General features: G+C 35.6%; 1 protein-coding gene across 3 annotated transcripts in view; it reads right to left on the bottom strand.

Moving 5' to 3' along the window:
• CEP83 (centrosomal protein 83) overlaps positions 1-16219 on the bottom strand; it is a 110630-nt gene that overhangs the window by 30851 nt on the left and 63560 nt on the right. For all 3 annotated transcript variants that reach the window (XM_023509436.1, XM_023509437.1, XM_003783348.3), the window contains 3 exons: positions 14066-14180; positions 12611-12755; positions 12348-12497 (listed from right to left, as the gene is read on the bottom strand). In XM_023509436.1, coding sequence (XP_023365204.1) covers positions 12348-12497; positions 12611-12755; positions 14066-14180 — 410 coding nt within the window. The remainder of the gene's footprint in view (positions 1-12347; positions 12498-12610; positions 12756-14065; positions 14181-16219) is intronic.

Here is a 16219-nt window from a genome sequence, read left to right as displayed (position 1 = left end):
TCATGAACTATAAGGCTGCCACTGGGGCAAGGCAAGTAGTATGGAGCCCAGAATGCAGAACTTAAGGAGATACTCATTCTAAGATTCTTGCCAGCACAGGATTAGCAAATGAGAGTGCCTCAAATTCTGCACCCTGGGTGCCTCACTTGTCTTACCTTAATCCTGACCTTGATATATCAGATTGCAAAGAAACATCAGTGAGTTCCATAAAGTAGAAATAAAATAAACAATACTTTCTGATCACAATGCAATAAAACTAAAAATTAACAAATTCTTTTTTAAAGGCTCTCCCACTGGGAAATTCAAAAACCTTTTTTTATAAACTGAAACACGTCACATCAAAATTCATATTGAAATCTCAACTCCCAGTACTTTAGAATATTACTGTATTTGGAGACAAGACTTTTACAGAGGTAATTAAGGTAATGAGATCATAAAGGTGGGCCCAATCCAATACAACTGGTATCCTTAGAGAAAAGATACAGCAGGGATATAAGCCTACGGAGAAAAGGCTATGTGAGAAGGTGGCTGTCTGTAAGCCAAAGAGAGAGGCCTCAAAAGAAACAAAATCAACTGATAACTTAACCTCTGATTTCTAGTCTCCAGAACTGTGAGAAAATAAATTTCTCTTGTTTAAATCACCCAGTTTGTGGTATTTTTTATAGTAGCCTTAGAAAATGAACATATCTTCTGTTAAACAACTTTCGGGTAAAAAGGAAAATACAAATTGAAATTAGAGCATTTCTAAAAAAAAAAAAAAAAGATTAAAATATCATAATCTATGGGAAACCTTTAAAGCATTGATGAGAAAATTCTCAGCACTACATGCTCTTACCAATGAAAATGAAAGAATAATCAATAGTAGCATTAACTCCCCATCCTAAAAACAGAAAAAAGAACAAAATAAACCCCAACGTATATAACATCTGTAAGAAATGAACAAAGCAGGTATTAGAAAATACGTGATTTTAGGAAGGTCATAGGATTAAAAAACCTATACATAAAAGCTAAATAACTATATTTCTATGTGCTAGCAATAAACAATTAAAAAGTAAATTTTAAAAACGCCCTTCATATATAATAACATAAAATATTTAGGCATAAAATTTAACAGAAGATGAGCACAATTTCTATAGTGAAAACTATACAACATCAGGGTCCCAGCAAACGGTTGGACTGCTTAAGCTCAGGAAGGAATTCCAGACCAGCCTGAGCAAGAGAAGGTCCCATCTCTAAAACTAGCCCAGCACTGTGAGAGCTACTCGAGAGGCTGAAGCAAAAAGATCACTTGAGCCCAAGAGTTTGAGGTTGCTGTGAGCTGTGACCCCCACTGCACTCTACCAAGGGTGACAAAGTGAAACTCAGTCTCAGAAAAACCCCCAAACAAAAACTATAAAACATTACTAATAGAAGTTAAAGACCTAAATAAATGGAGAGATGTGTGATAGTCATGGATTGAAATACTCAAAACTAGTTAACAATTAAGCAAAAGCAAAAACATATGATCCTCTCAATAGATGCAGAAAAAGCATTTGATAAAATTCAGCATCTTTTCCAATTACAACACTTAAGAATATAGGCATAGGTAGCACATTTCTTAATCTGATTGAAGCCATCTATGACAAACCTACAGCTAATATTATACTGAATGGAGTAAAACTGAAAGCTTTTTCATTTAGAATGAGAATCAGACAAGGTTGTCCCCTACTATTCAACATATCGCTGGAAGTTCTAGCCAATACAATCAGGCAAGAGAAGGAAATAAAGGGAATCCAAATGGGGGTAGAGGAGGTCAAATTCTCACTCTTTGATAATGATATGATCTTATACTTAGAGAACCCCAAAGACTCAACTATGAGACTCCTGGAAGTGATCAAAAAATACAGTAATGTCTCAGGATATTAAATCAATGTCTGCAAATCGGCAGCCTTTATATATGCCAGTTAACAGCCAAGATGAGAAGCTAATCAAGGACACAATTCTCTTCAACATAGCTTTAAAAAATTTAATACCTAGGAATATACCTAACAAAAGAGGTCAAGGACCTCTACAAATAAAATTACAAAACCGTAAGAAAAGAAATAGCAGAAGATATTAACAAATGGAAGAAGATATCATGCTCATGGCTGGGGAGAATCAACATTGTCAAAATGTCTGTATTTCCCAAAGCAATCTATAGATTCAATGTAATCCCCATTAAATACCATCATGTTTCAAAATTAAAATACCATACTTTCAAGATTTAGAAAATATAATTCTGCATTTTATATGGAACCAGAAGAAACCCCGTGCAGGCAAAGTAATTCTTAGTAATAAAAACAAAACTGAGTTATCACCCTACCAGACTTTTGGCTATACTACAAGGCCATAGGGATCAAAACAGCATGGTACTGGCACAAAAAATGGAGACACTGACATTTGGAACCAAATAGAAAACCATAAGATGAAACTAACATCTTACCACCACCTGATCTTTGATAAACCAAACAAGAACATACAGTGGGGGAAAAAAACTGGATAATCACATGTAAAAGACCGAAATTGGACTTGCACCTCTCACCACTTACAAAAATTGACTCAGGATGGATAAAAGATTTATTTATTTATTTATTTTGCAGTTTTTGGCCGGGGCTGAGTTTGAACCTGCCACTGACAGCATATGGGGCCGGTGCCCTACTCCTTTGAGCCACAGGCGCTGCCCCTGGATAAAAGATTTAAATCCAAGATAAAAAAAAAATAAGAATCCTCAAAGAAAGTGTGGGAAAAACACTTGAAGATAATGGCCTGGGGAAAGATTTTATGAAGAAGACTTCCATGGCAACTGCAGCAACAATAAAAATAAACAAATGGGACTTCATTAAACTGAAAAGCTTCTGTACAGCTAAGGAAACAACCACCAAACCAAACAGACAACCTTCAGAATGAGAAAAGATATTTGCATATTATGAATCAGACAAAAGCTTGATAACTAGGATCTTCATAGAACTGAAGTATGAAGAATCCTCAAAGCACTCAAATTAGACCTCCCATTTGGTCCTGCAATACTCCAAAGGAAAAAAAAATCCTTTCATCATAAGTACATTCGCCCTAGACTATTTATTGCAGTTCAATTTACAATTGCCAAAATGTGGAAACAACCTAAATGCCCACTAGCCCAGGAATGGATGGTATATGTATACCATGGAATACTATTCAGCATTAAAAAAGATGGAGACTTTACATTTTTTTCATTAACCTGGATGGAGGTGGAACATATTCTTCTTAGTAAAGCATCACAAGAATGGAGAAGCAAGAATCCAATGTACTCTATCCTAATATGAAGGCAGTGAGCTAATACAAGGAGAGGGTAGTAGCGGAATGAAGGACCAGGGAGAGCAGAGGAGGGAGGGAGATAGGGGGTCACCGTGTATGGCACACCTCTTGGGGATGGGACACAATTATAAGAGGGACTTTTAACAAATGCAATCAGTGTAACTTCTTTGAATCCCAAACAATAAAAAAAATTAAGGAAACACTCAAAATTGATAATAATTCTCCTCAAACCTACAAATTCAATCCCAATGAAAATTTTAACAAGCTTTTCTGAAAAAGTGACAAGCTGATTTTAAAATTTATATTGAAAGAAAGACAAAGGACCTAGAAGAACCAAAACAATATAGACAAAAGAGAAGGCAGAAGACTTGCTCTGAGTCAAACTTACTATGAAGCCATAGTGATCAAGATGGTGTGATTCTGGTGTAAAGCTAAGACAGACAGATCAGTAACAGAGGATCAAGAAACAGACCCACACTTGTGCAGTCAATTAATTTTCAACAGAGGTACCAAATTCTATAGGGGAAAATAATCTTCAACAAGTGGTGCTGTTGAATAACTATAAGAAAATAAAAAGTATATGTTTAGCATTATCATACACCATATAAAAGCATGAATTAGATCTTAAAACTTAAATGTAAAAACCAAAATATTAATCTTTTAGAAGAAAACAAAGTATCTTTGTAACACAGGATTAGGCAATTTTTTTTTTTTTTTTTTTTTTGGAGACATGGGAAATTGCTTTTATTTGTTTCTGCCAGGCACTATAATGAACAGGCTACACAGACAGGGTTGCCAGGTAAAATGCAAACCAACCAATTAAATTTGAATGCGTATGTTCCATGCAGTATTTGGAGGGCTGGGAGCCATGGCTCACACCTGTAATCTCAGAACTCTGGGTGGTCAAGGTGGTAGATATAGGCAAAGATTCCTTAGACACAAAAATCACACACTAGAAAGGAAAATATTGTTAAAGTGACGTGATATTATGATATGTACCAGGGTGCCAAAAAATACGTATCATATTTTAAGTGATCTTGTTGAATGTAAAATTGATCATTCCCCAAAAGTATACAAATTACAGGCAAAACGGATGTGCATAGCATGTCTAGGTACACTTTACAAGTAGCAGGACCTTCAAGTTCAATAAGTAATATACAGATAACATCTCTGAAATGTGTATGCATTTTTTAGCACCCTCTATATACACACACATACATATGTATGTTTTCATCCACAGTTCCTGGTTCGTAACTCTCATAGACCTTGTTATTTCCTAAGTGAATAAAACAGTAAGCCTATCTTTTGTTACAGTATTTGGCCTTATGATCTTTGTTCATGAAGCAGCTTCAGGGCAATAAAAGTGAAAGATAGTCTTTGGTTATAATATTAGGGTGCTTTAGGCCTCAGAAAACAAAATCTCTCTCTCTGACCTTTTCCTGTTCTCCCTTTATTTGTTCCTTTTTCTCCCTAAAGCAAGCCTTAGAAACTAAAAATATATTCTAATCTTCCCCCACCATTCTATCTTGGAGGTGTTCATAGAGCAATTCTCTGACACAACCTGCCTAACCGTAGATCATGAGGCTCTCATTTCTGAAAAGGTTCTGCCCCATACCGGCGATGGTTCTGCCCCATACCCGGCATGCTACACAGAAAGGCAAGAAGAATCCTAAGACAGGTCTTGTTAGGATTCTCCACTTAAGTCTATTAGTACTAGGCTATACCCTTTTTGCCCAGTCAGATTTCCACATGGTTGTCCATGTTTCAATCATCCTGATGCAATGATGTCTCCACAAAAGGCCCAAGAGGATGGGGTACAAAGCGCCTCTAGATAGCTGTATTGTGGAGTCTTAATGAAGATGAACAAGAACTCATCCACATGCCAGCAGAGTGGTGTATCCCAACCAACCCCAAGGGAACAGAAGCTCCCAACCAAGCTCAGGACCCTTTTGGACCTCACCTTGTATGTCTCTTCATCTGGCTATTTGTATCTTTTTAAAATGCCCTTTTCAATAATTTGGGAAACATGTTTCCCTGAGTTTTAGGAGCCACTCTAGCAAATTAATAGAGCTTATAGAGGGGTTCATGGAGACTGCAACGTAAAGATGTAATACTCCAAAGTTCCAGAAGCATAGATTTGTGACTGGTGTCTGAAGCTGGGGACATCTTGTGAGACTGAGTCCTCGACCTGTGGGTTCTGATGCTATCTCCAAGAAGATGGAGTCAGAATTGAATTGGATTGGAAGACACAGGCCAGCATATACTGCAGAACTGACCACTTGCTTGTTTATGGGGAAAAATCCCTACACATTTGGTCATAGAAGCCTTCTGTAGTAATTGTTGTGGTAAAAAAAAAACAGAGGGGAAACTTTTTCCCACACAAGTGGATTTTACAGAAATAATTTTTTAAAAAACCTTTCACTTTCAGTTAAGACACAATTAGCTCACACCTATAATCCTAGCACGGTGGGTGGATTGCCTGAGCTCATGGAAATCAGACTGAGCAAGAGCAAGACCCCATCTCTAAAAAATAGCCAGGTGTTGTGGCAGGTGCCTATAGGCCCAGTTACTCGGGAGGCTGAGGTAAGAGGATCACTTGAGCCCAGGAGTTTGAGGTTGCTGTGAGCTATGACACCCAGCACTCTACCAAGGGCGACAAAGTGAAACTCTGTCTTAAAAAAAAAAAAAAAAGACAAAGTTAAGTACACAAAAATACAAAACACTAACAGGGAGAAAATAAGTACCTAACAAAGGGCTTTATGAAAAACACATAAGGAACAATTCAGTAAGAAGACAACTTCCTATGGACACTTCACCAAAGTGATGTAGCCTATTAGCACCTGAAAAGATAATGAACATGGCTCAGCGCCTATAGCTCAGCAGCTAGGGTGCCAACACATATACCAGGGCTGGCAGGTTTGAACCCAGCCCAGACCTGCCAAACAACTATGACAACTACAATAACAACAATAACAAGAAATAGCCAGGTGTTGTGGTGGGCACCTGTAGTCCTAGCTACTTGGGAGGCTGAGGTAAGAGAATCACTTAAGTCCAAGAGTTTGAGGTTGCTGTGAGCTGTGACAGCACAGCACTCTACCAAGGAGTTACACAGTGAGCTGTGCTCAAGCTCTGTCTTGAAAAAAAGATACTGAACATCACTAGTCATCAGAGAAAGTAAAATTAACACCACAGGTAACATATCTCTAGATATCTACTAGAATTATTAAGTTAAAATCTACAATACAAAAAAAAAGTCTGAATAACCAAAACAATCTTAAACAAAAAGAACAAATACCACCTGACTTCAAATTATACTATAAGGCTACAATAACCAAAACAGTATGGTACTAGTATAAAAATAGAGATATAGGCTAATGGAAGAGAATAGAGCTTGGATAACTGGATAGTCACATGCAGAAGAATGAAACAGAATCCTGTCACCATTCACAAAAATTAATGCAAGATAAAGATTCAAATATAAACCAAGAAAAAAATTATAAAAGAAAATGTAGGAAAAAGTCTTTTAGATATCAGCCTTAGTGAAGAAATCATGACCCCAAAGCAAATATAGCAATAATAAAAATAACTAAATGGAACTTAATTAAATTAAAAAGCTCCTGCATAGCTAAGGAAATAATCAACAGAGTGAAGAGGTAACCTACAGTATGAGAGAAAATATTCCCAAACTATACATTTGACAAAGGACTAATTCTAAATCTACAAAGAACAAATCAGCAAGAAAAAACACCCCAATAAAAAGTGGGCAGAAGACATCAACAGAAGTTTTTCGAAAGAAGAAAGATAATGGACAATAAACATGTTTTAAAAAATGTTCAACATCACTAATCATCAGGGAAATGCAAATTAAAACTACAATGAAATACTACCTGAACCCTTATCTGAGTGGCCATTATTAAAACTTATAAAAAAAAAAAAAAAAGAAAAGAATAGATGCTGGTATGGATTCAGAGAGCAAGGAACACATATTAATACAACCTCTGTCTAAAGCAGTATAAAGTCCTCAATGATAAATGTAGACCTGCCATTCAATCCAGCAATCCCATTGCTGGGTATCTACCCTCAAAAAATGAAGTAATATCATCAAAAAGACACCTGCACTCAAATGTTCATCACAGCATAATTTATAATTGCAAAGATGGGGTGGCGCCTGTGGCTCAAAGGAGTAAAGGTACTGGCCCCATATATCAGAGATGGTGAGTTCAAATCTGGCCTCGGCCAAAAACTGCAAAAAAAAGAAACAACTGCAAAAATGTGAAATCAACCTAAGTGCCCCTCAATTCATGAAGAGATAAAGAAAATGAGGTTATATACACACACACCATAGAGTACTATTCAGCCATTTAAAAAAATGAAATAATTTCTTTTGCAGCAACTTGCTGGAACTGGAGACCATTATTCTAAATGAAGTATCTCAGGAATGGAAAACCAAATATCATACGCTGAGAAACCAAGAAGCAGGGAAGGAAGGAAGGTGGGTATGGAATAAAGACTTACCTATTAAGAATAATGAACAGTAAGTACTATGATGATGGGTGCACCAAAATCCCTGACTTAAGCATTACACAAGGTATCTACATAACAAAAATATTTGTATCCTTTAATTAATATTTAGAAATTAAAGAAAAAAGATCCTGTAACCCAACTATAGCCCAAGAAGAAGGGGAAAGAGGAGAGGGAGGGGCGGGGAGGGGGGAGGATGGGTAGAAGGAGGGTGGGAACACAATTATGGTGCATTTTACAAGGGTACATATTAAATTTACTAAGTGTAGAGGATAAATATCTTAACACAATAACTAAGAAAATGCAGTGAAGACTATGTTAACCAGTTAGATGAAAATATTTCAAATGGTATATAAAACCAGCACATTGTACCCCATAATTGCATTAATGTACACAGCTATGATTTAATAAAAAAAAAAAAGAAAGAAAGAAAGAAAGAAAAAAGATCTACAGTAGCCAAGTGCAAGAATGTGGAACAAACAGAATTCTCAAGCTCAGTACTTATAGCTCAGTGGCCAGAGCACCAGCTACATACACAAGAGCTGGCAGGTTTGAATCCAGCCTGGACCCACTACAACCAAAAAATAGTCCGGCATTGTGGTGGGCACCTGTAGACCCAGCTACTTGGGAGGCTGAGGCAAGATAATCACTTACGCCCAAGAATTTGAGGTTGCTGTGAACTGTGATGCCATGGCACTCTACTGAGGGCAACATAGTGAGACTCTGTCTCAAAAAAAAAAAAAAATAGAATTCTCAAACTCTGTTACTCAAAATAAAAATATTTTGGAAAACGTTTCCACTTTGGAAAGCAGTATTTCTGTATGCTATAAAATTATATACTTAACCATATGACTCAGCAATCCCATTTCTGGGTTATATATCCAGGAGAAATAAAAAGTATTTCCACAGAAAGACTTATACATAAATGTTCACAATACCATTATTCATATTAGTCCTAAACTAAAAATAATCCAATTATTTGTCCATCAAGAGGGAAATGAATAAACAAATCTCATTATATTCATACAGTGACTACTACTCAGCAATAAGAAGTGATGAATGACTGATACATGCAACAACATGTATGAGTGGTTGCCCAAGGTCGAGGGAAGAGGTTCAACTGTAAAAAGACATGAGGTAGGAGGATTAATTGAGGCCAGGAATTCAAGACCAGCTTGAGCAAGAGCAAGATCCCTATCTCTACAAAAAATAAAAAAAAATTGCTGGGCATAGTGGTATGGGCCTGTAGTCCCAGCTAGCTACTCAGGAGGCTAAGGCAGGAGAATCTCTTAAGCCTAGGAGTTTGAGGCTGCAGTAAGCTATGATGATGTCACTGTACTCTAGCTGGGGTGACAGAATGAAACTCTGTCTCAAAAAAAAAAAAAAAAAAAAAAAGACTTTGGAAAACTTTTAAGGGGATGGAACTGATCTACATTTTTATTGTGGCGACAATTATACACCTACATGCAATCACTAAAATTCAAGTCGTACGTTATTTAAATGGATAAATTTTATTTTATGTACATTAAACAATAAAAATTTAAAAACTTTTAATGGCAAAAAACACAGAAAGTAAACATAAAAGTTGAAATTTATGAGGTAGAAAATAGTTAATCCAATTAATAAATCAAAATCCTTATTTTAAATATTGCACTGTTACCTATATTTTACCACAATGAAAAAATACATACAATAAAAAAATAAAATATAAAGGCACTAACTGACTTCACCAAGAAAAAAAAGAAGAAAACACATGTACAACGTGAAAAATAACAAAGGGTAGTTTTTACTTAACAAACCCAAACAATGTAACCTAATCGTTTGTACCCATAATCTGAAATAAGAAAAAAGAAATAATAAAGGGTAAATAAGCATTGAAATAGAAAAAAATTACAAATACAATTTTATATAGCTCTGTGCAAGTTAAGTTTGAAAACATATAGAATATGAAGAATTCCTTGTGAAAATACAGATTATCAAAATCAACTACATTAGGGATAGAGCTTAAACAAGCTGATTTCTATATAAGAAACAGATAAAGCTATCCAAGAAGCGTCCCAGAAAAGAGTAAACCTGAATGGGTTCATAGGAGAATTCTACCAAGTCTTCAAATACCTGATAGTCTTACAGCACCACATTTCAGAGCACAGAGCAGTGAACACCAAGGAAAACTGCTTAATCCTTTTTAAGAACAAGGGTAACACTAATGCCTAAGTATTACCAAAAAGAAAAAAAAACAATTACAGACCAAGAGGTACACAAAACATTAACAAATAGAATACACCCTCACTTTAAAGGAAGGAAGGCAGGCAGGGAGGGAAAAAGGGAGGGAGGGAAGAAACTAAGGTCAAAGGGAGTTTATTTCAGAAATCAAGGCTGGTTTAATATTAAGAAATCTATTAATACACCATCTTAATAAAGCTAAAAGAGAAAAAATCACGATTGTCTCCAGAGATGCTAGAAAACATTTGAAAACATTTGAGAATTTTTAACATCATGCCTCGTAAAAACACAAGAAATTAAGAATTGATGAATATGTTCCTGAATGATAAAATATACATACATTTCGATCCTAAAGCTAGCAACTTAATCAGTGAAGAAAGAGTTCCAACAGGAGGAACATGGAAAGGATGCCTATGGTCTCTAATACTATTCAGTATTGTAGTGGAGGTACTTGCCAATGCAATCAGATAAATCAATTAGAAGGTAAAGAAGTAAAATTACCTTTATTTGTAGAAAATATGATAGTATACCTGGGAAACCCTAGATAACTCAAAATAAAATGGATTTGAACAATAAAAGAATTTGGCAAGTTAGTAAGACATGAAATTAACCTATAAAAATTAATAATCTTCATAAACAAATACCAACTGAAGGACAAGAAGAAATACCTTTATAAAAGAAACCAAAATTAAATATTTCAAAATAAGCTTAACAAGAAATACGCCAAAACTACATGAAGAAAATTTTAAAACTCTCTCGAAAAAACACAAAAGGAAACTTCAAAAAATGGAAACACATCTCTACTGTAGGAAAGGACAACCCAACATCAAAAAAATGTCAGTTCTCCCTAAGTTTAAAAATTTAATTCAGAGGATTCTGGGGAGATGGTGAAATAGGAAACACCAGGAACCTATCTCCCCATTAGGCAATAATTGCACTGGTGGAATCTGTCTGATGTAACTATTTTGGAAATCTGGAGTCTACTGAAGGCTTACAACTTCTAGTAGGAGGCTTGGTCTGTAAATTGTGGTTAATTTCAGTCAATTTCAACTCTGAGTACAGTAGCAGTTACCCATCCCACAACCCTAGACTAAGAGCAGACAGTTCTTCAAGAGTTTCAGGAGGAACTTTCAAAGAGATTGGGAGTCAGGGTCGGGGGGAAAAAGCACCCTGTCCTCCAAATACTAGAGATCTGTGCTCTGATGACAGTTGACTGCTTATGATCCCAGAGGTGGAAAGTTAGGTAGGAAGCTATTGTAGTTGCTCCTCTCACAACTGTTGAAAGCCTCGCTCCCTCTGGCTGAAATGACTACCAGAGGATTTAATGGACTGGCACTCAGCAGTCCCCCCACCCACCCAGGCCCTTCATTTTCCTATTTTGCTCTTTAGGGAGCCAGACAATAAAGACTACGGATACTTAAAAACAGCTGTGTATATGAAGAAAATCAGAACGTGGCTGCAGACCCAAAGAAAGACAAAGGTTCAGAAAAGACATGAGAAGACCTTCAATTTATACCACAGACTAATCTTTGACACAGAGGCAGGCTACTATAAGAAAAATGAAAATAATAGACAAAAACAATGCCAAAACCCAGGAAACCCTAGGGAATGGGGAGATTCTGATTTTTGAAGTTAACACATTAAATGCCCAGTTTTCAACAAAAGATTCTAAGACATTCAAAGAAACAAAAAAGTATAGTCCATTTAAAGACAAACAGAAACTGTCCCAGAAAAAGAACCTATGGCATATTTAGTAAACAGAGACATTAAAACATCTTAAAAATTCTCAAAAGACTGAAGGAAGATACAGAAAAAGTCATGAAAATGATATAAGAACAAAATGTAAACATGAATAAAGACACTGATAACCTAAAAGAAACCAAAAAAGAACTTGCCAAAAGTTTACTAGGTTCCAGAATAAAGGAAACTAAGTACAAGCAATGTGTGAACCTGGGTTAGATCTTAGATCAGAAAAATGATATCAGTGGGACATATAGCAAAATTTGAATGTAGTCAATACATTTGATAACAGTAATGTTTATTTGGTTTTCTGATTATAGTAATGTTAATCTCTTAGTCTTGATTATAGTAATGTGTTTAATTAAGATGTAATATTTAGGGTATGGGGGTTAATTTCTTAAGACTTGATTAATGTGTTTAGTTAAGATGTAATATTTAGGGAATGAGGGAAGGGTATATGGGAATTCTTTATACTACTTTTACATCATTTTGTTAACTCTGACATCATTTCACAATGAAAAAATTTTAAAACATATATGCATATATATAACCTAATACTCTGAAGTTCCCTTCTGGCCGACTCTTCTGCCATCTGTGAAGCCCGCAATTTCTCTTCACACTGATCCTTTTCCGATTGCTTCAAGACATCCTGTTCCACTTTCATTTTCTCTAAATCTGCTAATCTGCTCTCAAGTTCTAACCTAAAACAACAGATGATAATTATGTTACAAGAACTACAATAAAGATGATATGACAGCAGAATGCTTTCATTTGCAAGGAGATTTAACGCAAACTAAGGTAATTAAGCACTTACTTTTCCTCTTGCAATACCACAAGTTTTTGATAACCTTCTTCCTTGGCAGCTTGTACTTTACGTATTAATTCACGATCCTTTTCTACTAAGAGCATTTTGTGGTGTTCAATAGTTGATTTGAGAATTTCATTGTCTGACTGTGATCCTAGTATTTTTTTTAAGGAGAAAAATGTACTATATTCAGTTCTATTAAGATTAAAAAATCACAATTACAATAGGCATTCACAAGCTGGTGTGACTCTGGACATGTATTCTCAAAGATCCTCACTGATAACTTAAAATAAAAACAAAGCAGACTAAAACTAGATTTTTTCTTTCCTTTTATTTAGCATATATACACACATACTTTAATAAAATACTATATACATTTACTCATTTGAATCTTGAGAGCTGAAGAGATCAACCTGGATGATATCCAAAGAGGTTTACTTCATTCACATCTAAAGGAGTTCTGTGATCTAAGCCCCAAAGACAACATCGTAACAAAGCTGGCCAGTGGCAGGGTGAATAAAATCACAAAACCTATGATTCCAGCAGAAATATAAATAACATGGAAACTTCAGGTTTGTCCAATGAATTCACAAATCATCTTTGTGACAAGATGGCAAGTACTATTTTACAGACAGAATAACTGAAGCAAATTCATATCTAACTCAAAATAAAAACAGAATGTAGCACTAGATCCCCCAAACTCTTTTAAATTCCTAATTTATTCCCTAACCCTGTAGAAATGCATGAGTCAACAAGTAGAAATTAACAATTTAAAAAAAATCATTCACAGCAATTGAGCACAGTGGCCCGAGCCTATAGACTCAGCTACTTGGGAAACTGAGACGGGAGGACTGGTGGAGCCTAGGAGTTCAAGGCCAGCCTAACCAACATAGTGAGACCCCATCTAAAAAAAGGAATCATTATAAACTGCCTGAAACCACAGAGGCCAGTTCAATATAGGTCAACTCAAAAACAAATGCAGGGCAAAGGCAGGTTACTTAAGTGCTTAAAAAAGGTAGAAACAATATAAATTCTGACAAGAACTGATAAGATATACATGTATGACTAAATTTGAGCTTAAAAATAAGTCTACACTGAACTAGGCTCTAATAACTAGCCTAAGGTTTACATAAAAATTAAACCTAGAACCTAGCTAAGGACATTCTTTAGATTTAAAATGCCCTGGGTCTATTAACTACATGACCTAAAATGATAAATCTGATAAGTATAGAATTATTCCATTTTCAAAGTTTGATGTAACTTAAGTATTAATCAAATAACTATGACATGAACACAATATTTCTTTTAAAAAGTATCTCATAATGAACAAAATATATAAGTAAACACATTCCACATGTTTTAAAATTTCAATTAAACTGAAAATCTGAGAATAAAAATTTAGGATGATCTATTTTAATAGTTTACATTTGAAAACAAGAAAAAGTATGGGAAATCATGTATTACCATCCAGTTCACTTTGAATCTTATTCCTTTCTCTTTCTAGCTCACTCTTAGCTCTTGCTGCCTCCAGTTTGATATCTGTTATTTCTAGTTTGTTTGAATGTTTCAGTTCTTTTACCTGTTGATAATCAGAAATTAAAATTACCATTGGTCATTTTCTTGTCACTTAATACCCAAAAACATAAGTGGAAATGAGAAAAACATATTGATAGCAGAGTATAGAGTGCAAGTACCTCTCAGGAAGGTATCAAAAAGAAAAGTAATGGCACAGTACTTAGCATGAGGAGACACAAAGGAAACAGGTCTTTTCCTAATAGAACTAAGAAATTTCTTTACAAATACTATGTGTGTGTGGGGGGGGGGTCATCTGGCTTAATGTTGCCTTAAAAGACTTAAGTGCAAGTATCTAAGATCAAATAGTCAATGGCTGAAACATCTACAGGGAAAAAAACTGAACTTCACTTTCACAAAAGTAGTGGGTACAAGGGCGGCACCTGTGGCTCAAAAGAGTAGGGCGCCAGCCCCATATACCGGAGGTGGTGGGTTCAAACCCAGCCCCTGCCAAAAAACTGCACACACAAAAAAAGTAGTGGGAACAAAAGGCACTCTAAACAGAAGGAACGGCATATAAAATGCCAGATAACATCATGTGGTATGTAAACTAAAATAGATAATAAAATCACTAGGTGAGCTCACATTTATGTTTTTCCCTTTTAAAGCTATAGGATAATTACAAGTAATCCACCAATCTCTTTTCCACCCCAAATAAGTAAGAGCTAGGGAGTATATGGGTGGCAGAAAAACTGGATTAGAAATGATAGGGTGCAGGGAGGCATAAAATCTGTGGCAAAATAACAGGGAATAAACTTTACATGCCATACAAAAGGGTTGTATATCCTATTAGCTGTTGAAGATGGAGGCAAGGAATTACCAAAGGGCACAAGAAAAAAATCAGCTAAATTTGGTGACTAAATAATTTACGTGTATATGTATGTGTATGCGCAAGCATGGGGTGGAGGGTGAGAGGGAGGAACATCTATAAATCATATAAATTAAATCTTTTAGTGTGTAAAACCTTATTCTTTTAAAGCCCCAAGTTAATATAATTATCAATAGTTTCCATGTAATCAACATATCATGTGACATTTTTCAGTCTTCACTGAGAGATCCCTTTTGAAAAGTGAATAATAGATTCATTCTGAGACTTCCCTATATAAGAGTACGTTTCTCCTCCCTCTCTCTCCCCTTCTTCCCCCTCTCTCCCTCTTCTCTGCTCTCCCTCTCTCTTCTCTACTCTCTCCTCATCTCTCATCCCATTTTCTCTTCTCCTTTTCTCTCCTCCTTGGTGCTGCTCTGCAGCCTCCCTCCCCCTGCCAATAAAGACCTTTCATACAAAAAAAAGAAAGGTGAATAATTCTAGTTTATAATAAATATTCCTTCTTTCATTCAACAAATATTTCTTGAACACCTAACTATATGCCAGGCACTGTTTTAGAGCTGAGCTGAAGCTACAACAGCAAAACAAGAAAGCCTTGTCTTTCCAATTAACTGCACTACTTTCCAATATCTTCCATAGCTCTTCTCTCTTTGGTAAGGTGCTTCTAAAATTAGATATAGTACCATGATAAGGATTTAATCAACACAAATGTAAAGGTTCAATAAACCTGTATTCTTATTACATTTACATGTAGAACTATGGAATCAGAGTAGAAAAACTACAAACATATACAAGTCAAATACTGTATATAAAATCTGAGATGGTAGAAATAGAAGAGTAAGGGTAATTTACTTAGAAGCCAATAAACCCTAAAAGAATTGGAGTTACGAGTGAGACACAAAGAAAAACTCCTAGACCCAAGGAGGGTAAGGACAAGAGATAAGTGTAGTACTGGCTCTAAAAATGCTGCAAGGAATGGTTCCAAGCAAAATTCTCATTTAAAGGAAACAAACAGGAGAGATAATATTGTATTGCCTTTGTACTGCTAACTACAATAAGACATCCTTCCCAATTAATTTGCAGACTTTTATTAAATGACAGTACATAAAATGGCTACCTTGTGCTGACATCAGTCTTGCACTTTTAAAAGCTTCTTTCTGATCTTCTTTTCTGTGAGTCTCATAAAATGTTTAACTACTTGAAAGCAGCTAAAAAATTAT

Source organism: Otolemur garnettii, unplaced genomic scaffold, assembly GCF_000181295.1.
Source record: "Otolemur garnettii isolate 467f Iridium unplaced genomic scaffold, OtoGar3 scaffold00007, whole genome shotgun sequence".
In the NCBI taxonomy this organism is placed as follows: domain Eukaryota; kingdom Metazoa; phylum Chordata; class Mammalia; order Primates; family Galagidae; genus Otolemur; species Otolemur garnettii.
Note: the sequence above shows the minus strand (reverse complement) of the source record. Positions and strands in the feature narration are given on the sequence as shown.